The sequence below is a fragment of the Setaria viridis genome, chromosome 3 (assembly GCF_005286985.2).
Source record: "Setaria viridis chromosome 3, Setaria_viridis_v4.0, whole genome shotgun sequence".
NCBI lineage: Eukaryota > Viridiplantae > Streptophyta > Magnoliopsida > Poales > Poaceae > Setaria > Setaria viridis.
Window position 1 is genome coordinate 43239869 of NC_048265.2, and position 26258 is coordinate 43266126.

The 26258-nt window shown below is 43.1% G+C and overlaps 2 protein-coding genes and 1 pseudogene across 7 annotated transcripts; all 3 read right to left on the reverse strand.

The window, feature by feature from the left end:
• Positions 1-200: 200 nt before the first annotated feature.
• LOC117850285 (uncharacterized) lies at positions 201-8512 on the reverse strand. Of its 6 annotated transcripts, XM_034732111.2 has the most exons (27): positions 8038-8150; positions 7597-7630; positions 7303-7470; positions 7007-7123; positions 6782-6916; positions 6449-6624; positions 6071-6186; positions 5834-5925; positions 5482-5572; positions 5351-5396; positions 4736-4884; positions 4574-4644; positions 4320-4484; positions 4056-4124; positions 3794-3898; positions 3603-3692; positions 2624-2699; positions 2445-2535; positions 2283-2352; positions 2030-2209; positions 1807-1929; positions 1626-1709; positions 1353-1537; positions 1138-1276; positions 1003-1062; positions 801-905; positions 201-678 (listed from the first exon to the last, which is right to left on the reverse strand). In XM_034732111.2, exons 4-27 carry the CDS (start codon positions 7022-7024, stop codon positions 565-567), a joined length of 2550 nt encoding a protein of 849 aa, XP_034588002.1. In that variant the 5' UTR covers positions 7025-7123; positions 7303-7470; positions 7597-7630; positions 8038-8150; the 3' UTR covers positions 201-564. The 6 variants fall into 6 exon arrangements, with proteins under 6 accessions (XP_034588002.1, XP_034587998.1, XP_034587999.1 ...); XM_034732107.2 differs by lacking the exons at positions 7303-7470; positions 7597-7630 and adding an exon at positions 8274-8512 and having other exon boundaries at positions 8038-8181; XM_034732108.2 differs by lacking the exons at positions 7303-7470; positions 7597-7630 and adding an exon at positions 8274-8511 and having other exon boundaries at positions 5482-5569; positions 8038-8181.
• Positions 8513-16924: 8412 nt separating this feature from the next.
• On the reverse strand, positions 16925-21660 carry LOC140220139 (uncharacterized; annotated as a pseudogene).
• On the reverse strand, positions 21431-25486 carry LOC117849319 (uncharacterized). Its single transcript, XM_072292864.1, has 12 exons — positions 25259-25486; positions 25109-25183; positions 23906-24046; positions 23418-23466; positions 23194-23335; positions 22868-22986; positions 22652-22743; positions 22446-22554; positions 22317-22365; positions 21835-21953; positions 21672-21742; positions 21431-21570 (listed from the first exon to the last, which is right to left on the reverse strand). Exons 1-11 carry the CDS (start codon positions 25391-25393, stop codon positions 21672-21674), a joined length of 1101 nt encoding a protein of 366 aa, XP_072148965.1. The 5' UTR covers positions 25394-25486; the 3' UTR covers positions 21431-21570.
• Positions 25487-26258: the final 772 nt, after the last annotated feature.

The following is a 26258-nucleotide window of genomic DNA, read 5'->3' on the forward strand; positions in this document are numbered from 1 at the left end:
GGTGTCTCCCACTACAATGTTACATCCACCTTTGTCACAGTTGAGCTGTCTATCACCGTTTCACCTTCAGCTTCCAAATCCATTGCTGAACTATAATATAGGCAAGTCACGGCTAACAATTTACAGCAAAATTGACAACAACTATGAATTTTAAGATTGATTGTAATGGACATGCGCATTACCTATGTGAAGGCGATCACTGCAGCAATCAATCAAATCGACACCAATTATCTATGATCTTTATCTCTGTTTTTTTTTACATGTACAAGGACTATGCCAATTCACAGAATACCAGTAAAAAGGGTGTAAAAGGAAGGAAAAGGGAAGTATAGTACAATGAGTACTGATCTCTGTTGTAACAGCATCATATCAATCATGACTCTCAGATAAGAGTACTTCAGAGGCAATCAAGCTAATTACAGGGGAGCGTCAGAGGCAGCTGCTGCTGGAATTTTTAGCAGAGAAAAACCCCGACTGATCCGAGCATGGCGACTTGTGAGGACATACATTCCCAGTTTGGGAAATATAGCAACTGTACACTTGCTGTTGTTTCTCTATGTTCCACTATATTATGTAGGTCAGTGTTTCCTTCTTTCTCGATCCCCCATCTCCAAACTCGTTGTTCCACTGCACGATCTGGTTCATGGTTACTGAATCAGGCGACAAGCTAGCACCCACCTACAGTAAAAAAGTTCAACTGGTTATCATGTGCTCAACATGCAGTTAAGGGAAAAGGAATCTTAAGGGGTAACAGAAGCGTTCATTAGAATGGCAGAAATAAGCACGCATTATTCCTTCACCTGGTCAAGCGCAAATTTCAAGTGAACCATTCCAAGTGGGCGAACGTCCTCTCCTCCATACAACGGAGGCTCAGGCTTACCTTCAGCTATCGCCAAACTCTTCTCCTGTATAAAACAAATGGGATTTTGGCGCCATTAGGAGGGATGGAAGGGGAGAGATGCATCAAAAAGGCTTAACCATAGATGGAGATTCTGTGCTCACCTTCTTTTCCTTCTCAAAAATTTCACGAATAGGGCCATGCGCTGCAGTTATACAGAGATTCTGCAGGGAAGGGAAACACGATTAAAGTTTCCAATTCCTTCACATTGCTGAAGAGTACAAGGCACACCAACATACCTTCAAGTCACTCCCTGAATATCCTTCAGTCATATTGGCAACTGACCGAAGATCCACATCTGGTGCCAACGTTTCTTTGGATAATATGACTTTCAAAATCTTTTCTCTATTCAATGCATCAGGAAGGCTCACCATTATTCTGCCAGTAAGAATCAGTGCCAAGAGTTAAGCAGTCGATACAAAACTATCTACTTCAGGGAATCATACAAGCTTACCTGCGAGGAAACCTTCGAATAACAGCCTCATCAAGATCATGTGGCCTATTTGTGGCTCCAAGAACAAGTACACGTTCTTGCTGTTTAGTGCGCAAACCATCCCAATTTACCATAAATTCATTTTTAATCTTGCGCATTGCTTCATGCTCTACTTGGCTTCCTCTCTTTGCTAGCAAACTGTCAACCTGTTACAGACAAAGTCACAAATGTTACAATAAGTGCTCAACACAAGCAAACAGTATAAAACAATGAGCAACCCATTTAGTCGCACACCTCATCAACAAATATTACTGCAGGAGATATTTTACTAGCCAAAGAGAAAATGGCCTTCACATATTTCTCTGCTTCTCCAAGGCACTGAAAACAAAATGAAAAATTGTGTCTGAAAAAACAAAACAAACAAAAGTAGAATATATTTTTTTAAAATAAAACTGTTTCTTTTTGTCAACAGTACCTTTGACATAATGCTTGATATTGATACATTGATAAAGTTTGCACCTGCCTCAGTAGCTACCGCTTTTGCAAGCATTGTTTTACCTGTTCCAGGAGGTCCAAAGAGCAGTATTCCCTTCACAGGCTGCCAGAAAGAAATGTGTTGGTAGCACTTCCAAATGTAACTCGTAGCTAGCAGGAAAATATGTCAGGCTGACTTTTCCCTTTTGAAATTAGGCAAGCACCTTTCTTAGCTGCCCTTTGCTGAACAATTCAGGCCTCTGTAGAGGGAGCATCACCAGTTCCCTCAGTGTCTCCTTCACATTGTCCAGCGCTCCAATGTCCTCAAAGGTAACTCCAGTCTCATTAGGTGAGATAACATTTGAAAGGACTGTTTGCTCAAATTTATTCTCTGTGACTACATCCTGAAAAAAAAAACAACTTGCATTTGAGTATCAGGGAACTTTAACCAGCTAGGTAGAGGGATGGAGAGGTCACCTTTAATATATTCTTTGAACTCTTACTTCCTCTGTGAGTGTTCTGTAACATACTGAATCCATGCTTGAGGCTGTATATCCATGACACTAAGTAAGCATTCCACAGAAAGGACTGGTTGATGTTTATATCCGGGCGCGATACAACTTTAGCATTGTATTTTACCTTTTGATTGGAAGTATCATTTTGCCATCACTTGGGGGTTTATTGTGCTGAATGTGATGACTAATAGCATGGCCGACAATCTTATCCACACCTAAAATGGATTGGAACAACATAAATTTTCTCAATAGCTACATATAAAAGAAATTGGTCCAATAGCAACACCGAAAGAAACAGCTTACTTTCATTAGTTAGTATTTGAGCTTTGATAGACAATTCTTGAAGATCATTGCATTCGATTCCCCTGCTGGTCAGAAACTACAATGACAAAACATTGTAAGAGTCATATCACTGGCAAACATTTGCTCACAAGCTCCACACTACTGAGCAGGGATGGAAAGAACAGCTGAAGATGTGACCAAAAGGTATCAGCTTATCAGGGACTAGTATATATTCTAGCAAGTGCTACTTAAAATTTCGAGGCCATTTCCATCATGGTATTACAAACATGGCTTACAACAAAATAAATTTCAATAACATATGATAGCAACAAAAGGTATATATATTTTTTTTTTGAGGAAACAGAAGGGGAGACCCCTGCTGATTATATATTAATTATAAAAAGGCAAGAGTACAGTACAAAAGGTTCGAGTTAGGAAACAAAGAAAGAGACAAAAAAAATCAAGAAGATTACAATGAGTGCTCTAGCCATTCAGCCATAGGTTGCTTCCAAGCTTCTTTCACTCGGTGCAAAAGGTATATATTAGTCGGATAAAGTATGAAGTATGACAAATTCTATTCCAGAACCACTTAAGTGTGATGGTCATGATACACATAGTCTACATCTAATCTAATCTAAACTATAAAGGCACCTAGGGGTTTTTCGTGTGGCAGGTTCATTTTAGTCTCATCCATCCAGATATAATCAATCAGTTCACGATTCTTCTGATAGTTGATGGCAAACCATTCATTATATTTAGAAGAAACCATGCGCTTGATTTGGAAGGCCATTAATTATAAATTACAATTTAAAAGGTAATGAAAAACCATGACCTAGAATTGGAGGTAATTAACTATGATTTGAAAGAAAATTAATTTCATAAATAAACACAAGGGAAACCTTTCTATTTCTAGCAAATCATAGCAACTTAATGACATTCCCTGTGTACCGCAAAATGTTCCTGTCAATATGTACAAAGAAATGCCTTAGTTGCATCTTACCTTATGAATATTAAGAACATTGGCTTTAGCTTTAAGGGTTTCAGTGTCGCGTTCTAGTTGTTTCTTCAAATTTGATAGCTGTGCTTCATTCTGCCAAAAAAGCATATACAAAAATCTCCAGGTTAGACAAAATACCATCTACAAGCACAATGGATAACTTAAGTGCATAGGGAATAGGGATATGACAATACCTGGGGAAGTTCAATGATAATTTTATTAGGGAAAAGATCATTTAGATGCTCCATTGACTTTGTAGCACTTCTGTTTGTTTCATGCAATCCAGTTCCCAAGAATTCCTGCATTTTTGGAACATAAGTTCAAAACATAGATAAAACATTAAGTGATATTGATAGCACAACCAACGCAAAAGACTATAATAGGGCTAAAAGTCTTAATAATGTCAAGAAACTTTATATGCCAACAGAAAATAATACAAACGGGTGATAATGTTACCTGGGTAGTGTTAAGTAATGTCTGGTTGCCACTAGATAGCCTGGGAACATGCAATCTTCCAGGATGTAACTAGAAAGCAGACCAGAGCACTAAGTTAGCAATTTCACACCAACTTGTGAATTCAAAAATCATCCAAGCCCAAATAACATTTCAGATTACAACCTAAGTAAGCATTTTGTCCAACTCTTCATGCTTCATTATCCTCTGCCTTAACAACTCATGATACAAATTTCATTTTGTTTCCTAATAGGTGCACAACTATACCTGATCATTGCGGCTATCTGTCTGAGTGTGAGACCCAATTATCAGAACACCAGGTGGAAGTTCGCTTCTCAGTGATGCATGCGATTCTCTACATTCGGTAAATAACTTCTGGACATCCTTGAGTAACACAATCAAATTACCGCTTTTGCTTTCTTCTGAAATGACCTGAAAGGCAGTGTAAACCAAGAACCATATTGTTGCAGGCAGCAAGATAACAAATTATAGAGATGCTGATCATCTATAAAAACCATTACCTCAATTAACTTTCCTAAAGCAACACTATCAACTTCTTCACCAGCAAAAGAATCTGGACGAAGTTCATCAGCTGCAGAAATGTAAAACCATAAATCGCATATAAGACCAGAAGAGCATCCATAGGTCACTTTAATACACATGCTTAAGAAGTTCAATCTAACCATGACAATAGAAGCCGTGATTTCCCTCACACAAACCTCCAAGATTATTACCATAAGTGATAGGATTGTTGAATCTAACTCCAAGTTTAGATAACTGATTGTTTTCAAAAGCAAGCACCACTTTGCCTCGAGAACCATAAGCAGGGCCCCTGTGAATCAACCAAACAATTATCAGAATGCAAAAGAAAAGTGTGTCAGTAACAATATAATCACCTGACCACCACAACAAAGTCTATCAATGTTCAATGTGTAACATATCAAGTCCACTATTATGTCTATTTAAGTTCATGCAACATAATTTCTGAAATAGTATGATCTCAGAAAGATATTTAGTCAGCAGAAACTCCATTTATGATGAGTTCCCAAATGCTACTACTCCATTCTGTGTTCAGTTCACTTATATTAGAAAAAAAAGATTCAAAGGTGTTCAGATTTTGAGTCTGTCAATGGTCAAGAAGACAAGATCTTCCAGTGTTTGTTATCTGCATGGTACAAATTAACCACACTTCAGAACACATATAATAAAACGCAAATCATAAAGAATTAATAGAACTCTACGATACATCACTGCTAGGTTAGAATGAAACAAGAAAGCATAGCTCTTGATAGAAATACCTTTGTGTCAGCTTAAAGGCACTACCAGTATACTCTACCCTATCCCCTGCATAAGAACAAAGATGTCAGGTTACAGTTAAGTGTGAGTAAAATGTAAATAGAAAATAAATGAAAGAAAAGGGCACTGAAACCTTCTCTGAAAGTGTTTAGGTTGGATGGCCCCTCAATATCTCTTGAACTACAAGGTGCATCATCCATCCTGGCATCCTTGGAAGACGACTGCTAGAATTATCTTTCAATCAATAATTTATATATTTCTGCTGATGTACTCCCTCCGTCCCAAATTGTAGGTCGTTTTGGCATATCAAGGTTCATAACTTTTGCTATTCATCTAGATATACCCTATGTCTAGATACATAGTGAAAACTATGAATCTAGAAATGCCAAAACGACCTACAATTTGGAACGGAGGGAGTATTGACAAGTTGAAAGGTATCATAAAAACTTTGACAGTGCAATTAAGGGAACGCATATTGAACTTACACCACCCAGCGTAAGAGAATCAGCTATGAGAAGTCTTGCTTTATAATGCTTTGCAAGAGCCTTTATCAGTGTTTCCTGGTAAATTTCTGACCCTAGAATCATATTTGTGCAAAATAATTAGAGATGTACAGAAAAGAAAACACCAAGAAATTGCCTGGCAGGCATAACAGTTAACACAACTCAAGGACATTAATTTGTCACAATAGAATAATAAAACAAACAAATGACAAAAACTACCTGATGGACCAGATAACAGAATTCGCTGATTTAGAGATGCAATTTTTGATAAGGGTATCCCGAACTTCCCGAAGTGTATGGATGCAGATGACAAGAGTATCTTCTTTGTAATCTCACTGCAAGAAATGAGCACAGATTAATAAGGAAGAAGTTTACTGTAACAAAATGGAGAAAGAAAACACAAGTTGAACTATTTAGCACCAAAGCTATACAGATTGCTTGGTCCTAGTATTTTACCAAAAATATTGATATCTCATCAACAAACTGAACAGGAAAAATGTTCAGATGTAGGAGTATAGCATGAAAAGAAAGAGTGACAGATAACGGATAGCTGCAAAAGTGAATCCACAAAAAATTAATCCAGAACTAGCATATGACCTGAGATAATATGGGAAATTATCAAGGGTTACATCAATATCATTTGAGTTAAGAATTCCACGTTTCATCCCATCCTTCAAGGTTATCCATCTGCTGGGCTCAGTATCAGCTGAATTGTCAGCAGAATTCAGCACTGCTTTAGTAACTTCAGTATCCCTCAGAGGATGCTGAAAAATCTGCCAGCAGGTTATGGATCACTCCCCGATAGCAAGTCAAACTAACAAATCTGGCACATTCTACCATTCCTGAAGTACCTATCAGCAACCAATATAGGTAGAAAGGACAGACAAATGAAACAGAAATGCATGGTGCAGAATCTGATAATAAGGATACATAGGCATGCTTGGCCCCAAAAATAACCTCATCCCCTCCTATGAGAGAAACTTTGTCACCTGGGCTGATCCTTTTTTCATTTAGTACAACCAAGCCATTTTGGCCTGTGGCCTCTAACTCACATGGACCTCCTTGCTGGAACAAGAAACAACACATTGCTTATGCAAGAAGCCAAGAAATAAAACACCGTAACTGTGTTATAGCACTGCAGAAGCATTAAAAGACCTGAAGACGTCGCAACATGCATAGAGTTCCACTAATAGCTTGATCATCCAAACATATGTGACAGTCGTCACCTCTGCCAACAGAAATTTCATCGCCATATATAGGAAAATGAGGAGTCTGTAAATCATAGATGGTTCATATCCAATATCAGTTCAGAAAAATTTGAGCGTTTAAGACTGGATGACGATAAGGAACAGGCACAAAGGTACCAAAAGGGTGAGAAACTTAAAGCAGATTTTAGCTGATTAACCACGAAAAAGTAGCTCAAGATTTCTGAACCATGATTAAGAACTTACAGGTGCATTCACACTTGAAATGCTGAGAAGCCCATGAAGATAATTTGTCTATTTTTTTTCAAGAAAAACAGAGAGTTGCTTGCCGGTCTTCACACCGAGAATTGACTTTCTACTGGGAGCCTCATATGAATCATAAATGATGATTTAAGAATTCCATTCAGCCCTGATCTAAGAATCATTATGGTCGCACATACAGCATAAAAATCGTTAAGTGATGCACAGAGAACTATCAACTAACAGTTGCGACCTAAACTGCAAAAATCAAGAACAAAGAGTAATCTGCATTTGCACTACCAATATTTTCAGCAGAGAGTTGCATCTCCTTCAACTACAAAGACAGGTGAAAGCAAATCATCAACCAAAGATACTGATGCGGAAGAAACTAAAAGTTACCGCAGAAATTCCAGAACAGATTGTAACAAAATATACGATTGGACCACAAAAAGAAATCACGGAATTCTTTTTTTAAAAAAACTAAAATCACGGAATTCCTAACAGCTGAACTGCATGAACATTCATGGAACTGCACAGAACGACACGGTCCTCGACAAACACCAAGGGCACCTGCAGTTGACCGGAAGCAACATCTAGCATGGCACGAGAACTGCAAACCCCAAAGAACCATCAAGAGATTGCGCAAACACCGCCGCGTTTGGCGACTGAACCAATGCAGGCAAGCTCTGAACCCCCAAGCAAAACCACCAACAAGTCAAACACCCACGCACACGCACTCACCTTTGGGTACTGCGCCAGCAACCTCGCCCACGGCCGCCGCGGCTGCGGCACCAGCTCCCCCGTCACATTCGCCTCCTCGGGCCCCGAGCTCTTCCCCGCCGCCGCGGGCGCGGCCGGCGCCTCCTTCGGCTCGGGCGCCTCATCCTGCGTTACCCACCCAACCCACATTAGCCCCAACCGAGACGAGGATTCTATTCTCGCTGCGGGGAGGAGGGATGCGAGGCGCTGGAGCTCACCTTTCCGCGCTTGGTCGGCGAGGCCACCGGGGAGGCCGACGACGCCGGGCGCTTGCCTTTGCCTCTGCCTCGGACGCCCTTCCCTCCGCCGCTTCCTCCTCCGTCGCTTCCACCACCGCCCGCGCCCGGGCTCGCCGCGGCGGCGGAGGCCTGGCTCCTCGTCTCCACCATGACGGGCGGGTCGGAAAACGAAATGATTTTTTGGGTTTTTTTATGCGAGAGGGAAATGGAAAGTGGTGGGGCTGGAAGGGGAGAGGAGGTTTATATTGGGCACGTGGTGGACCCACCTGTCAGAATTCGGTTTTGGTAGGTTTTTGTTGGCCCACCTGTCAGTGTCATGAGTCGAGGCTTTCGCTGTTTTAAAGTGGATGTGGTCTGGTCATGTGGGGAAGGATTATCTGATTGTGACTTTTTTTATGGTGATGTGCACGTGTATCATGCTATCGTCTTTTAGGAAGTAGGAGTACCTTTCTTTCCACGTGTTAATCTTGCTCGAACTTGAAATTTACCTTCCACGTGTTAATCTTCCGTTCCAAATTGTAATATGTGTTGCTATTTGGTGGTCAGACCACCAGTCCACCACCTATATTAGTTGATTAGTGGATAATTTCTTGATTAACCATTTTATCCCTCCAACCACTTCTCTCTCTATGTGGTTCCACTTCCATTGCTTTTCTTGGGGGGAGGGGGGGCGTCTACCTCCTTTCATAACTTTTCTATAGAGAAGTAGATGAGAAAACATCACACACCCTAATGAGGGGGTGACCTGTATATATATGTCCAATATGACTTAGAGTATAAGAAATACATCAAGTGTACAAGGAAATGATAAATACATCCTAATATACACATATACTTTCTAATACCCGCCCGCAGTCGAAGCTGGAGAATCACGAACGCACAGACTGGATCTAAACTCAGTAAATAAAGAAGTTGGCAAGCCCTTCGTCATTATATCCGCGAACTGGTGAGAGGACGACACATGGAGGACTCGGACCTCACCTAAGGCCACCTTCTCACGAACAAAGTGAATATCAATCTCGATGTGCTTCATGTGCCGATGATGCACCGGGTTGGCTATCATGTAGACAGCACTCACATTGTCACAGTAGACAACAGTGGTCGAAGCAAGCGGGACATGAAGCTCCTGAAGAAGTTGACGCAGCCAGTAACATTCTGCCACAGCATGAGCCACAGCCCGATACTCCACCTTAGCACTGAACGAGACACCGTGGTCTGGCACTTGACCAAGATACCAGATTGTCGCCGAGGTAGACGCAGAAGCTGGAGGTGGAGCGTCTAGAGTCTGGGTAGCCAGCCCAGTCGGCGTCGGAGTAGGTAGTCAGAGACTGAACAGAGCCGGTGCCGATGTGAAGCCCGGAGGAGAGCGTGCCCTTCACATAGCGCAGGATGCGCTTGATCAGGGCAATATGGGGCTCGCGCGGGTCATGCATGAAGAGGCACACCTGCTAAACCGCATACGCTAGGTTAGGTCGAGTCAGAGTGAGGTATTGAAGAGCCCTAACAAGACTTCGACACTCAGAGCCATCCTGGAGCTTGGCGTCGTCGTGTGTCGAAAGCTTGGCATGAGTGTCAACGGGAGTAGTTGTAGAGTGAAACTCAACCATGCCAGCACGCTGAAATAGATCCAGAGCGTACTATTAGTGACAGGAACAAGCCATAGGAGGAACGCGTGACGGAGATGCTGAGGAAAAGGTGTAGATCGCCAAGATCCATCATGGTGAACTTAGAGTGAAGACACCCCATGATGTGCCGAAGAAGAATCGAGTACAAGGCGGTGAGGATGATGTCATCGACGTAGAGCAGTAGGTAAGTGATTCTCGGCCCCTCTTTGTATACAAAGAGGGAGGTGTTGGAGGTGGAGGTGACGAAGCCGAGCTGGCGAAGAAAGGAGGCCAATCGCTGGTACCACGCCCTCAAGGCCTGCTTCAGTCCATACAGGGACTTTTGCAGGAGACAGACGTGATTGGGGGCGGCGGGGTTGACGAAGCCGGGAGGCTACTAGTAGTAAACAGCCTCCGTGAGGTGTCCATGAAGAAACGTATTCTTCACGTCCAGCTGGTGGATCGACCAGGCGCAAGAAGTGGCGATGCTAAGGACGGTCTGAATCATCGCCGGTTTGACGACTGGACTGAAGGTCTCGTCGTAGTCGATGCCGTGACGCTAGGAGAAGCCACAAACCACCTAGCGCGCCTTGTGTGGAGAAGCCACGAACCACCCAGCGCGCCTTGTGCCGGGCAAGGAACCCATCGGCATGGAACTTATGCCGGAATATACACTTTCCCGACAACAATATTGGCACCGGGCGACCACGAGATGAGGTACCATGTGTCGTTGTCGATGAGGGCCTGGAACTCATCGACCATGGCGGCACGTCAGTTGGCGTCAACCAGAGCACTGTGATAGTTTGTGAGAATCGGAGAGGGCGGAGAAGAAGTTGAGGTTGTCATGTTGTGGTAATGGCGCTGCTGGAGTGCCCCAGTCACAGATCGAGTGACATGGCCCGGAGGGGCAGGTGGCGACAAGGACGGAGTGGGTGCCACGGGCGTGGGGGAGGACCGTGGGCGCTCGCCCGACTGATCGGATCGCTCGTCAGTGCGGTTAGGGCACATGCCCGACCGTTTGGAGCGCTCGCCGATGCGGTCGGGGCGCTCGCCCGACCGATCGGAGCGCTCACCGGTGCGGTCGTGGGTTCGTCAGTGCGGTCGGGGGGCTCGCCCGACCAATCGGAGCACGCGCCAAGGTGGACGGTGCGATCGAGGCCACACCCACGTGTGACGTGGTCGCGGTCGGAGCGGTCGGAGCAGTCAGGAGCGCTGCGGTCGCGGTCGAGGCTGCACCCGCGTGTGGCATGGTCGTAGTCGGAGCAGTCGGGGACGCGACCGCACGTGCCGCGGTCGCGGTTGAAGGCGCTGCAGTCGTGGTCGAAGCAGTCGGGAGCGTGGTGGAGAGCGGCGACCCGCCCGCAGACGGAGCGGGTGTACACGATCGGCCCGTGGAACAGGATGGGGTTGTCATTGGTGGGTTCCTACAAAACAACTGGTGAGGGCCGCGGCTGCTCAACGTCTGACGACGGAGCGACCGAGATGGAAGTAGGAACATCGGAGAGGCTCGACAAAAGGAAGTCAAGCTATGATGGGTGAGTAGGATGGGAGAAGAAGGGAAATACGGACTCGTTGAAGACAACATGGCGAGAGATGATGACTCGATGGGTGGACAAGTCAAGATAGTGGTACCCCTTGTGAGAGGAGGGATAACCGAGGAAGACACAGGCTGCGGAGCGAGGAGGAAGCTTGTGGCGTGCCGTGGCTGAAAGGTTGGGGTAACAAAGACAACCGAAGACACGCAAATGAGAGTACTCAAGAGGCTGGGAGTAGAGGAGGCGGTAGGGGATGTCATTCTGAATGGTAGAATAGGGGCACCGGTTCAGAAGATAGTTGGCGATGACGAGCGCCTCGGCCCAGTATGGGACGGCCATGGAGGCGTGAATGAGCAATGTGCGAGTCACATTATTAAGGGTGTTGTGGTTTCTAGGCTGCAACTACCAATATTTCTAGGCTGCAACTACCGAGCGCATTGCTGTGGTTTCACCTAGAAATATTGGTAGCGGCATTAGTTTGAATCTCATTGGCTTGTGGCTCTGGCTATGGTGGAGCAAGAGCTCGACGACGCTTGGTTTCCTATCGGCTTTCTAGCCGATGGTTATTGCTAAATTATGTTGAATCGACTGGATAGCCGATGAACCACTCACGTTCGTCAAAATACTGGAATCAGCTGACGAACTGGAATCGGCTTTACAGCCGATATATTTATTCATCATGCTTTATTTTGCTACACCATTATTACTGCTGGTGCCAGGATCATATCGGCCTGATCGGCCGGTTGCCTCTAACTTCGAGAGGATCATCTTCTCCTTATCAGTTGAATGGTCAAACTGACTAGCACGCCCGCGCACACCACGCATGCCGATCTACAGGACGTACACCGGAGTGAAGCAAATCTTCCAGACCTCTCGTGTGTTAGTACGTGAAGGTCACCGTCCGATTTTTGCATCAACACACTTTTAGCACGTTCAGTGGGATCAGAAAATAAAATCTGAAGGCATTCAAAAGATGCAGCATCGAAGTATGACATTGGCACTGAAAGCTAATGAGATATGTCTATCGGCTACGAGTTATTCAGATGGACTCAGTGCCCAGCTAATTATGAAGAAGGCGTGTGGACAAAAGCTCACTTCAGGACATATCGGCTGATCGTTTAAAGGATAGCTGATGGAGTTAATAGAAGAAGAAGCCGATGGATTTTCATCAGTTGTGTGTTCTTTATGGATGGCCTTGTGACCTACAGCGGAGGCTACTGTAAATGCAATAGCCGATGGAAGCTAGCCGATGGACATACTTTAATCGGCTATTCTTTAATCAGAAGTATGCAACGAATGGTCAAGTGCTGAATTCTTGATGACTGAGATTTGATTGGTCCTGCAAGCTATTTAAGTAGCCAAATGTCTCCTATGCAGACATGGTCTGGTCCATCGGCTCACTGGAGCTAATTTCTTCATCGGTTGCTTGTTCTTCTTTTACTGATAAAAAAAAAGAAAAGCCGATGAAGACTAAAGTTTAAAGTTACCTTATATACATACATACATATATACATACATACATACATATATATATATACACATACATATATATATACACACACCCCTCTTCGATTGGAGTTTGAGCATCATCGATAGCCATTTTTACTAACACAAGATTGGCCGATGGAACAGTTACAGTAATCATGCATGCAAGTGTATGGGCCACAATCGGCTACCGGTGATGCATCTGAATGAGCAAAAGGGAGGGAGCCGATAGAAGGGAATTTAAGTTGCACGAGGCCCAATTAAATTAAGATGACGAGAGGCTCCTGGAAATCTGGCTAATATGGGACCTAGCAGCAGGAATCTTTAGGGGTGCTGATATGACAGAAAGCTCTTCCGGCCGATGAGTTGGTTTCGGCAAGTGGGGAAAATGAATTCTTCCACACAGAAATATCGAGGTCTTATCATCATTATTATATCAGCTATTAATTTCGAAGCATGAAACATTCATACTCCAAAATTAGGGGGCTTACGTGTTGACAACAAAAGCTTGCTGGTTACTGCATCAAGTTTTGCTATCCACAGACTGATCTGTTATTTCTACTGTCAACGAATTCATCAGCTCAGAGTGGGATCAAGACATCAAATCGATAGGGTTGTGGCTTTAAATATTGCAATCAGACGTCATTAGCTTCAAAGACAAGTATCAGACCTCTATAATTAGTTTCGAAATATGAAACCTTTCGTATTTCGAAACTGGAAACTGGAGGACCTGCATTGACACTGGATTTTAACCAGTAAATCCAAATAACATGTAGTAAGAAGGACATCGGCTTAGTGGGATCGGCTGGACAGGAAGAGGTAATCAGAATAAATAAAGTGCATGTATAGAAGTCAGCACGTACATGCAAATGTTGATTAGAATGAAGAAAAGAGCATACAGGCCAGCACATGTACGTGAAGATGATTAAAATAAGATCAGGTTCCTGCATGAGAAGGAGAAGACCAAGTTAATCACGTATTGGCCTCTTCACGGATGGACAAGGAAGCTTCGTTGGCAAGGACTCTACATATGGGACATTAGAGTCCATGTATTTTAAATATTTCCTTTAGTTTAAATATTTATTGTTAGGCAAGTTTTTGTACGGATTAATTAGGAGTCTTTAGCCTAGGGTATAAATACGTACTTAGCATCCAACGATCAATCAACAAACACATTTACCTTTACGCATCTACCTTTCGGCTTCACGCCATTGCCCTAGGAGTAGGAGTAATGTAGATTTTTCCGACGAGTTCTTTCTAGCAAGCGACATCGATCTCTAGCAAGCTACAAGTTCTATCACCAAGTGTCCTAGACTTTAACTACCGGGCGCATCGCTGTGGTTTCGTCTAGTTTCATCTACCAATTATCGAGTATCTCGGATCTTTGACTTACGGCACATTGCTTCTGTCTCGATCTACGGTATTCACCAGTTATCCTGCCTTGATTAAGCTTGCATCGGTTGATATCTATTTGATCTATCATCTCTCCGTCTGGTTTGCTTTAATTAGCTCTAGATTGTATCATCATAGACGAGATATCACTTAATAGCCTGTTGCATCTTAATCTTGGCTATCCCTCGAGTGCTATTTAAATTAAGTTCCATTGTGATTGGATTCATCGGCTAGTGGAGTTTAAATTGACGTCCTGCTGAGTGTTTCTAGGCTGCAACTGCTAGGCGCATCGTTGTGGGTTCATCTAGAAATATTGGTACCGATATTAGTTTAAATCTTATTGGCTTGTGGCTCTGGCTATGGTGGAGCAAGAGCTCAACGACGCTCGGTTTCCTATCGGCTTTCTAGCCAATGGTTATTTCTAAATTATGTTGAATCGGCTGGATAGCCGATGAACTACCCACGTTCATGAAGATACTGGAATCAGCTTCATAGCTGATATATTTATTCATCATGCTTTATTTTGCTACACCATTATTACTACTAGTGCTAGGATCATATCGGCCTGATCGGCCGGTTGCCTCGAGAGAATCATCTTATCCTTTTCAGTTGAATGGTCAAACTGACTGGCACACCCGCGCACACCACGCGCGCCGATCTCCAGGACCTGCACCAGAGTGAAGCAAATCTCCCAGGCCTTTCATGTGTTAGTACGTGAAGGTCACCATCCGATTTTTGTGTCAACACGCTCGACTTTCCCATTTTGGGGAGAAGTGTAGAGACACGAGAGGCGCAAGTGGATACCCCGAGAAGTCAAAAAAGATGTGAGAGTCTTATTGACAAACTTGGTCCCGTTGTCAGCTTGGACGCTTCGAACAGAAAGACTAAACTGCGTGTGAGCATAGGCGCAAAAATCAGTGATGTGTGAGGTGACTTCAGACTTGTGAACTAGAGGAAACGTCCAACAAAAATGCGAGAAGTCGTCAAACATGACTAGGTAGTAGCAATAACCAGAGATGCTAGCTATGGGAGAAGTCCAAACATCACAGTGAACTAACTCAAAAGGTGCAGAACTGCGAGAGCTAGAATGTGAAAAAGGTAACCGCACATGTTTCCCTATGTGACATGAATGACATAGAGTATGACTATCTTTAATACAAGCAATGGATGGAGTTTGTCTAAGTGTGGCGATGACGGTAGGACCAGGATGATCAAGACGGAGATGCTAGAAACTGGAGGAGATGGCGAGGCCGGCGTGGGGCGCTGCAAAGCTGGCTGTTGGAGGCATGGTGTAAAGATCGCTGACGCTATTGCAGCGAAGAATCACGCGTCTTGTCAGAAAATCCTTGACAGAAAAACCAAAAGCGTCAAACTCTATGGTGCAGTTATTGTCCTTAGTAAACTGATGAACTGAAATCAGATTACGAATCAGAGAAGGAACAACAAGGACATTGCTAAGACAAAAGTGAGAGGTGGGGGTGGTAAGGGTGGAGTTGCCACGGCACGTGACAGGAAGGGTGTGACCGTTATCGACAGTAATGGAGGAGTGAGTGGGAGGGAGTCGGGAAAGAAGAATACCATCCGAGGACAACATGTGGCCGGATGCACCTGAGTCAACTACCCAACCACCGTTCTGCAGTGCCATCTGGTTCAGGGAAACAACAAGACCCGCCTGGTCCTAGGTTGACGCCTGAGTGGGCGCCTGAACAGGGGCGTAGGTGGTGTGGGCCTGCGGAGGGGGGCCGAGGAGACCTAGGGCACAGGCGCGCCAGCCCCCACCGCCCGACGAATGCTGACCGCCAGCCTGCTGGAAGCTCGTGGCGCTGTAGGAGCCGACCCCTGGACTGAAGCAGAACCATGGGCCGGTGGGCCGTGAGGGCCTACCGTCGTGAGAGCTGCCGCCGCCACAGGGCGCCTTGAAGCCGCCGCCACCCTTCTTTTGCCACTTCTTCTTGCCGCCGCCGCCGCCGCCGCCGCCTCAGCCACTACTACCGTTGTTGCCAGTCTGGACAGAACCAGACAGTGAGCGACACCTGCCCGTACAACTGGAGGACGAAGATGACGACGAGGTCCCAGCAAGGAGGGCGGTAGATTTGGAGATCTTCTCCTCATTGGTGAGGTGAAGTTCCTTCAGGGTGAGCATGTCCCGCGCCTGGGCAAAGGATGGGAAGCCGGTGGTAGAGTTTGCGATGTCGTCGGCGGTGTTGGAGAAGTGCAAGTTGAGGCTGCGGAGGAGGTTTAGGACAAGCTAGGAGTCGTGAACGGGATGGCCGACATCGCGGAGGGTGCCAGCGAGGGTCTTTATGCGGCTATAGTACTCGGCGATGGAGGAGTCGTCCTGTGTCATGGAGTGGAAGTCGTGGCTGAGGAAGATCGCCCAGGACTGCTTGTTGGCGCGAAAGAGGCCCTCGATGGTGAGCCAAAGATCCCAGGCGGTCTGATCATCGTCGATCATGGCGAGGTCGAGGATGGAGTCATCGACGGAGCCAAAGAACCAGGAGCGGACGCAACAATCCGCTTGATCCCAGTCGGGGTCCTAGGGATGGGGCGCCACCGTGCCATCGATGTGCGACTTGAGGCCGAACTTGCCGCACATGGATTTGAAGAAGGACGCTCATCTGGAGTCGGCGTTGGACTTCATCGTCAGCATCACGGGGACGTGAGACTTGACGGAGATGGTGGCGTCGGCGGGCGGCAACGCCGGGTACACGATGAAGCCATTGCCGCCGTTGCCGGGCGCGTCGCCGGCAGGAGGAGCTTGGGGCGCATCGCCAGAGGAGCTGCCGGTGCCAGGTGGCGGATAGATGCACCACCGTTGGTAGAAGGGGGTGGTCCAGGAGGTGGCACAGGATTAGAAGCAGGAGCGGTGGTGTTGCCGGACATAGAGGAGTCGGTGGAGGATATGGCGCACGACCGGGGGAGGGGGGAGCCGGTCGGGGAGGTGCAACAGAGGGTGGGTGACGGCGGCGTAGCAGGGGGGCGCCACCTAGGGTTGCGCAGAGCAGGGGGAAGGCGCATGGAGAGGAGGCCTACGATCTAATCTCGTGATACCATGTAGAGAAGTAGATGAGAAAACATCACACACCCTAATGAGGGGGTGGCCTCTGTATATATGGTCAATATAGCTTGGAGTACAAGAAATACATCAAGTGTACAAGGAAAGGATAAATACATCCTAATATACACATATACTTCCTAATATTTTCTTTATTCCTTTTCTTAATGTTTTTATTTTTTACACATCTAAATGCAAAAGTGTATTGTTTCGTTTTCTTCTATTTTTCTTCCATTATCTTCTTTATTTTATTTTTTATATTTCTTTTTATTCTGTTCTTCATTTCTCCTTTTCAGTACATATTCAAAGCAAACTGTAATTTTAAAATTGCTTTGCAGCTGGCCTAGCACATTTTTTACAGTGCATATGATTTGATAGTTCATTTCTAGTTCAAAATTTTTGCAATTATTTAATTAACTTTTTCATTCAACATGATTTTAAAGCAATAAATTATACAACATACGACATGATAGTTAATTTTTCTTTGAGCACTTTTTCAGCGGAGTATGGCAGTCCTTGAGTCATCCATACCAGGGTTACGAATAAATATAAAGCCATGCTCCCATACAGAAAAAAAAATGCAACCTACATCTAAAAAATTACAGCAAAGAATGTACAGTTTGGGATGTAACGGAGACAATCTGTATATGTGCAACAATCAATCGAATCGGTTCTTTACATCCACAAGGCCTTTACCAATTTGTACAATTAGCAGGAGAACAAAAAAGAAAGGAATAGGGTAAAGGGCAATGAACAGGGGAGTGTCATGTCAAATCATCACAATCATTCTTTAGTAGACAATCTAGCTAAGGGAGTGTCTGAGGCAGTTGCTCCTGAATGTTGGAGCAGAGGAAAAACTCCTAAACTGTAACTGATTGGGGCACACTGACTTGCGAGAACATGCCCATGGTGTAGTATAGCAACTGTACAGATGCTGTTGTTTTTGTAGGATCCATTCATTGTTCAACTACATGGTTCTTGAAGCAGTTGAAAAGCTAACACACACCTGCAGTAAATTGTTCAGCTGGTTATTCTGCACTCAATAGGAAGTTGAGGGGAAAGTGCTGTTCTTAAATCCTAATGGAGCGTGTCTCAAATAATCAATGATGCCCCAACCTGGCCAAGCGCAAATTTGAAGTCATCCATTTTAATTGGGCGAATGTCCTTGCTTCCATACAATGGCTGGCCTACCTTCAGCAATCGCCAAACTCTTCTCCTGTATAAGAAAATAAAGGGACTTGAGAACCACTAGAAAGGGTGAAGGGAAAGGCGCATCAAATGGCTTAACTATAGGTCAACATTCTTAACACCTTTTTTTCCTTCTCCATGATTTCACGAACAGGGCAAAAAGCCGCAGTAATACAAAGATTCTGTAAGGTGGAAACCAAAATGGTAAATATCCAATTCCTTCTCACTGCTGAAGAGTACCGAGGCATACCAACATCAGCATACCTTCAAGTCACTCCCTGAATATCCATCAGCCATATTGGCAACTAATTTGAGGTCCACATCTGGTGCCAAAATTTCCTTCGATAGTATTACTCTCAAAATCTTCTCTCTGTTTGATGCCTCAGGAAGGCTCACCATTAATCTGCAAATAATAATCAACACTAAGAGTTAAGGGACACAAACCTGTCTAGTTCAGGGGATCATAGAAGCTTACCTGCAAGGAAACCTTCGGATAACAGCATCATCAAGATCATATGGCCTATTTGTAGCTCCAAGAGCGATTACACGTTCTTGCTCTTTAGTACGCAAACCATCCCAATTTACCATAAATTCATTTTTCATCTTGCGCATTGCTTCGTGCTCGACTGCACTTTCTCTCTTTGCTAGCAAACTGTCAACCTGTTAAAGAAAAAGTCACAAATGTAACAGTAAATGCACAACACGCTCAAAGTCTCAAACGGAATAAAACAGTGAACACCCATTTGCACGCACACCTCATCAACAAATATTACTGCAGGAGATATTTTACTAGCCAAAGAGAAAATGGCCTTCACATATTTCTCTGCTTCTCCAAGCCACTGAAAACAAAATGAAAATTGCGTCAGATATAACAATAAAACAGACAAAAGTAGCATGGATTTTAAAATAAAACTGTTTCTTTTGGTCAACAAGTACCTTTGACATAATGCTTGATACTGACACGTTGATAAAGTTTGCACCTGCCTCAGTAGCTACCGCTTTTGCAATAATTGTTTTACCTGTTCCAGGAGGTCCAAAGAGCAGTATTCCCTTCACAGGCTGCCAGAAGAAACGTGTTGGTAATACTTTCCAAATGTAAATGATGTATAGCAGGCAAATATGTTGGGCTCAATTTTCCTTTTTGAAATTAGGCAATCACCTTTCTTAGCTGCCCTTCAGTGAACAATTCAGGTCTTTGTAGAGGGAGCATCACCAATTCCTTCAGTGTCTCTTTCACGTTGTCCAGGGCTCCAATGTCCTCAAAGCTTACTCCAGTGCCATTAGGTGATATTACATCTGAAAGAACGATTTCCTCAAACACATTCTCTGTGTCCACATCCTGGCAAAGGCAACTTGCATGAATTTGTGTACCAAGGACTTTTAAGTTTTAACTAGCTAGAGAGATGGATCGAGGGGTCACCTTTAGTGTATGTTTTGAGCTCTTATTTCCTCTGTGCGTGCTCTGTACAACACTAAATCCATGCTTGAGGCTGTAACATTTAACAACAATGCTAACTTAGAGCTTATATCAAGATCCGATGCAACAGTAGCATTGCATTTTTACCTTTCAATTGGAAGTACCATTTTGCCACCCTTTTGGGGTTTAATTTGTTGAAGGTGATGGCTAATTGCATATCCGACAATCTTATCCACATCTGAAATAAATTGGAATAATATAAACGTTAAATAAATTTGTTATTAAAAGGGGGAAGAATAAAAAATTGGTCCATGAGCAACAATGGAAGCAACAGCTTACTTTCAGTAGTCAGTAATTGGTCATTGATGGATAATTCCTCAAGATCATTGCATTCAATTTCTCTGCTGATTAGAAACTGCAATGGAAAATAGAATCATGTCCTTGGAAAACACTTGCTCACAAGGTCCACATTTCTGACCAGGGATGGAACAAACAGCAGAAGACATGACAATAGAGGGTATCAGAGACTAACATTATAGCATGTATTGCTTCAAAGTTTGAGGTCATTTTCCATGATGGCATTATAGAACATTGCTTACAAGGAAATAAATCTCAAGTACATATTACATTAATAAAAGCGCTATATTACTTGAATAAAGCATCACAGAATTGTATTTCAGAACAACTGAAGTGTGATGGTTATAAGCCACATAATTGGCATTCCAATAAATGCTCCAGTTGATATGTTTAAGGGAATGCTCTAATTGCAGCTTACCTTACGAATATTGCTAGTATTGGCTTGAGCTTTAAGGGTTTCAGTATCGTGTTCCAGTTGTTTCTTCAAATCCGATAGTTGTGCTTCATTCTGCCAAACAAAGTATATATAAGTCTCCAGGTTAGACAAAGTATTATCTACAAGCAGTGTGTAACAGAAGTGCTTAAGGATGACAATACCTGGGGAAGTTCAATGGGAATTTTATTAGGGAAAAGATCATGTAGATGATTTGTTTTCTCTGTAGCACTTCCAATGGCTGGCTGTATTTTGAAAACAAACTTTTAAAAGATGGATCAAATATAAATTGATATTAATAGTACTACTGACATATAAGACTACAACATCCCTGACAATGCAAAAGAGTGAAAATGTTAGGTAGTGCCCTGTTGCCACTAGGAAGCCACATAACATAAATAAATCCAGGGTATGACTACAAAACAGTTAAGAATACTCTATCAACACCTTTGACACAAAGGGGGGAACCGTGTGAATATGACTTCACGCCAACCGGTAAATTCAAGTCATCCAAGTCCAAATAACCTCTTAGAGTTCAAACTGTATTCTCCAACTCTACCTCTCAAGCATTCTTTGTTACCCATTGTAAAAAAAAAACACATATTAGAAATTTCATTTTATTTTCTAAAAGGTGCACAAGTATACCTGATCCTTACAGCTCCCTCCCTGAGTGTGAGACCCAATTATCAGAACACCAGCTGGAAGTTCACTTCTCAGTGATGCATGATATTCTGTACATTTGGTAAATGACTTTTCTACATCCTTTAGTAATACAATCAAATTACTGTTTTTGCTTTCTTCTGAAATGACCTGAAAGGCAATGAAATTAAAACCAAAAACCCTATTATTGCAGGCAGCAAGAAAATATGTTTTAGTGATGTGATCACATCTAACAGCCATTAGCCCATTACCTAAATTAACTTGCCTAAAGCAAGGCTATCAACTTCTTCACCACCAGAAGACTCTGGCTGAAGTTCAACAGCTGAAGAAATGTCAAACAATAAATCACACATAAGATCAAAAGAGCATCAATAGGTCACCAACATAGACATTGCTTAAGAAGTTCGGACTAACCACTACAAAAGCCTCCAAGATCATTGCCATATTCGATAGCATTGTCAAATCTAACTCCAACTTTAGATGACCCATTTTTTTCAAAAGCAAGCACCACTTTGCCTCGATAATAATAAGCACTGTAAAACAATCAAATGGTTTATCAGGATTCGAAGCAAATGTGTCTCAAATGTATCCAAATGAAACCACTCTTAAAAAGATATTTATTCAGCTTAAATTCTATTTATGATGAGTCTACAAATGTTGTTTCTCGATTATGTGTTTCTTTCGCTAATATTAGAAGGTGGTTCAAATGTATCCTGGTTTTGACTTTATCAAAGCTCAAGAATATAAGTGTTTCCAACATTAATTGTACATTATAAAATTAACTCCACTTTATAACACATAATAAAGCACGAGTAACAAAAAATCGACAGAGGTCAATGACACAGCAAATACTAGGTTCAAATGAAACAAGAACACATATTTCTCAATAAAAATACCTGGGTATTGACTTTACGGAACCATCGCCAATATACTCTAACCTATCTCCTGCATAAGGCAAAAGATATAAAGTTTCAATTGTAGTGTTAGTAAATTTTTGTCAAATAAAAGAAAGGGAGCACAAATACCTTCTCTGCAAGTGTTTTTGTTGGATGTTCCCACATCAGCTCCTGGACTAGAACTTAGTGCATCATTGCTCCTGATATCCATTAGGACCTCTTGGAACTTTGAAGACGTCTGCATAGAATTATCTTTTAATCCATAACGTACATACTTCTGTTGACATAGGTAAAAGTTTTATTTGAATATATAAGGGAATTTATGTTGAACTTACACCACACAGCATAAGAGAATCAAGAATGAGAAGTCTAGCATCAAAATGCTTTGCAAGCTCCTTTGTCAATGTTTCCTGATTCATTTCAGACCCTAGAAGCATGATTGTGCAAAACAAGAAAAGCAAACACCAAGAAATTGTCAGGAAGACAACACAACTCCAGGGCATTAGATTCTCATCAGTAATATAACAAAAAAAACAAATGAAAAGAAATACCTGATGGACCAGATAAAAGAATTCGCTGATTTAGAGAAGAAATTTTTTGTAAACATTTATTGAACTCCCTTTCCATGTGTATGAATGCAGATAACAAGAGCATCTCCTTTGTACTCTCACTGCAACAAATGAACAAAGATTAATTAGAAAGAAGGTGATAAAGTACAAATTGCTAGTTCCTAGTATTTTGGGAAAAATATCAAGATCTGATCAACAATCTGAATAGGAAAAATATCCGAACGTGCAGCATGAAGGGAAAGACTGGCAGATAAAGGATAGCTGTTAAAGTGAATCCACAAAACATTAAGCCAGAACTAGCATATAACCTGAGATAATATGGGAAATTATCAAGGGTAACATCAATATCCTCGGGGCTAACAATTCCTTGTTTCAACCCATCCTTAAAGGCTTGCCATGCGCTCAGAGATGAAGTGGCTGATGGATTAGGATCACTCTGATTTTCAAGGGCTTCAAAATTCACCAGTCGTGTCAGACCTCATATAAGATTGGTCCTACAATATCAGAACTGGTCTTACCTTAGCTAACTTACCAGATCCTGCTCTAGTAACTTCAGCATCCCTCAGAGGATGCTGAAAAATCTGCCAGCATGTTATGGATCACTTAAGGAGAGCAAGTCAAACTTACAAATCTGGCACATTCCACAAATGTTGTAAGTACAGGATAGCAAGTCAAACTAACAAATCTGGCTCATTCTACCATTGCTGTAAGTAGGGATGGAAACGGATGGGACAAATCCCGTACCGTGTACAGCCTTTGTCCCACCCATTTTCGTATTTATGGGAAAATCCGTTGATGGGACAGGATTGACCTGGACTGAAAATGGGGGTTTCCTGCCCGTATTTGCAGTATCCCTTTTTTCACCACGATGATCGCGCTTTTATTTCATTTCTAATTTACCCGGTTTGAGCCCAACAACCTCAGATCCCTCATTAAGTACCTATTAGCAACCAAATATATGGAGAAAGGATAGCTAGAGGAAATGTACATGTATGGTGCAAAATCTGATAATAAGGATACATAGGCATGCTCGCCACTTTGACCAAAAACAACCTCATCCCCTCTTCTGAGGGGAACTTTGGCACCTTGGATGACGCGTGTTCCATTTAATACAACCAGACCACTTTCACCTGTGACCTCTAACTCACATGGACCTCCTTGCTGGAATAAGAAGCAACACGCTGTTTATGAAAGAAGCCAAAGAAACATAACAACGTAACTGCATTCTAACACTGCAGAAGCATTAAAAAAACCTCAAGATGCCGCAACAGGCATAGATTTCTGCTAACAGTTTGGTCATCCAAATTTATGTGACAGTGATCACCTCTGCCAACATAAATTTCACCACAGATGGTTGATATTCAATACCAGTTCAAGGCAATTTGAACATTATAAGCAGATGACAATAAGGAACAAGCGCACAAGTTACCAACCGGGGGAGGAACTTTTAAGGAGCATATTTTGGCTGATTAAACAGAAAAAGAGTAGCTTAAGATTTCTGAACCATGATGACGAACTTGCAGGTTCATTCACACTTGAAATGCAGAGAAGTCACATGAAGATATTTTGTCCATTTTTCAAGGAAAAGAGACAATTGCTTGCGGTCTTGACACCGAAAAGGTGCTTTCAGATATACAACTTTCAGCATGATACAAATCCTTGAGTTATGTACAGAGAGAAACTATCAATCAACACTTGAATACTAACCCGCGAGCATCAAGAACAAAGGAGTTCTCTACTTCTACTCTTCTAGTATTTTCAGCATAGAGTTGCATCTCTTTAAACAATAGAAACATGTCAACGTATATCGTCAACTGAAAGAGACAAGCTCACAAAAGCCACATCTACTGTTGCAGCTTGCAAAAGAGCTAAATGTTACTGCAGAAATTCCAGAACAGAGTGTAGAAATAAGCCAATACAAATAGTACCACATTGTACAGACTAACTCGGTAACTCCCCAAAACACCAAGAAATCCCTAACAATCGAACGCCAAGAACATTCAAGAAACTGCACAGAACGTCACAGACTTCTTCAGAGACATCAGGATTCAGGAACACTTGCAGAGTTGCAGTTGACCACAAGCAAGATGTAACATGGTACAAGAGTTGCAAATTGCGAAACCCCAAGAACACGCAAAAACCCCGCGGCAAGAACCATCAAGGAACCGCCTGAAGAACCACCAAGAAGCTGAAGAAGAACCAGGAAGAAGTCCCGACGATCACCTGCGGGATTTGCGACAGCATCTTCGCCCACGGCCGCCCCTGCAGCGGCTGCTCCGCCGTCACATTCGCGTCCGCCTGCGAATCCAATCGACGTCAGCCCCCATCGAGACGCGGCCCCCGCCCGCAGAGGTGGGAGTGTGGGGAGTTCACCTTGCTTCGCTTGGTCCGCGCCGGCCGCGGCGGAGCGGAGGATGGCGCCACCGGGCGCTTGCTCCTGCCACGGCCGAGCTTCCCTCGTCCGCCCGGGTTCGCCGCAGCGGCGGCGCTCCGGCGGGTCTCCACCATGGCGGGCGGGCGGCTCGTTACGCTTTCCGGAGAAGGAAATGGAACGGAAGTCGAAGTCGAAGTCGAAGTCGAAGCCGACGTGGATTTGTTTTTTTGTTTTTGGCAGGGGAACACGGAAAATGGAGGAGGAGCTTTTATTGGGCTCAGGGTGGGGCCCACCTGCAGTAGTTGGTTTTGTTCGTGTCGAGGGGGAGGTTTTATTGGATGAAAATGGCATAAAAGTTTAAATTGGTGAAAAATTATCTAAAATTTGTACTTTCGAGGTTTGAGAAAAATTAAACTCAGCATATCTACCATTCATGTCTTGGCGTAAAAGCTGAGGCTCAAATTTTTCTAGTTTATTTAATAGTATATATGGAAATGAAAAATATGTCGAGTAATATGCACTAAATGATCAATTTCCGTCTAGTGAAATGCACACGAATTTTTCATATTTTTTATGATTAACATAGAAGGATTTCGAATCTGAACTTTTGTGATTCTATGTTTCTCTCTTTTCTATGGTGTGTTTGAGGTTTATAAATACAATAATGCCTAGTGGTTGTATTTCATGGTATAAATAGCTTCTTCCTCCGTGACCAAATGTTTACACAAAATTCAGAAAAAAAACTTTGAAAACGGTGTCAACATTCAAATTCAATACCTTGTACCTCAATTCTAAAAATTTTCAAACCATAGCTTCATAACTTTAAAATAGTAGAACTACTCTGTATAATATTTAGAAGAACTCTTAGACTACGTATGAAAAATTCCTATTTTTACATATACTCATCACTTCAGTGCCTAGATGTTTGGCATTCATCTTACTCGAAAAAAAAATGTGTAAGTATCATTTCTTTTGTTGCGAATTGTTTTCACTATTAGA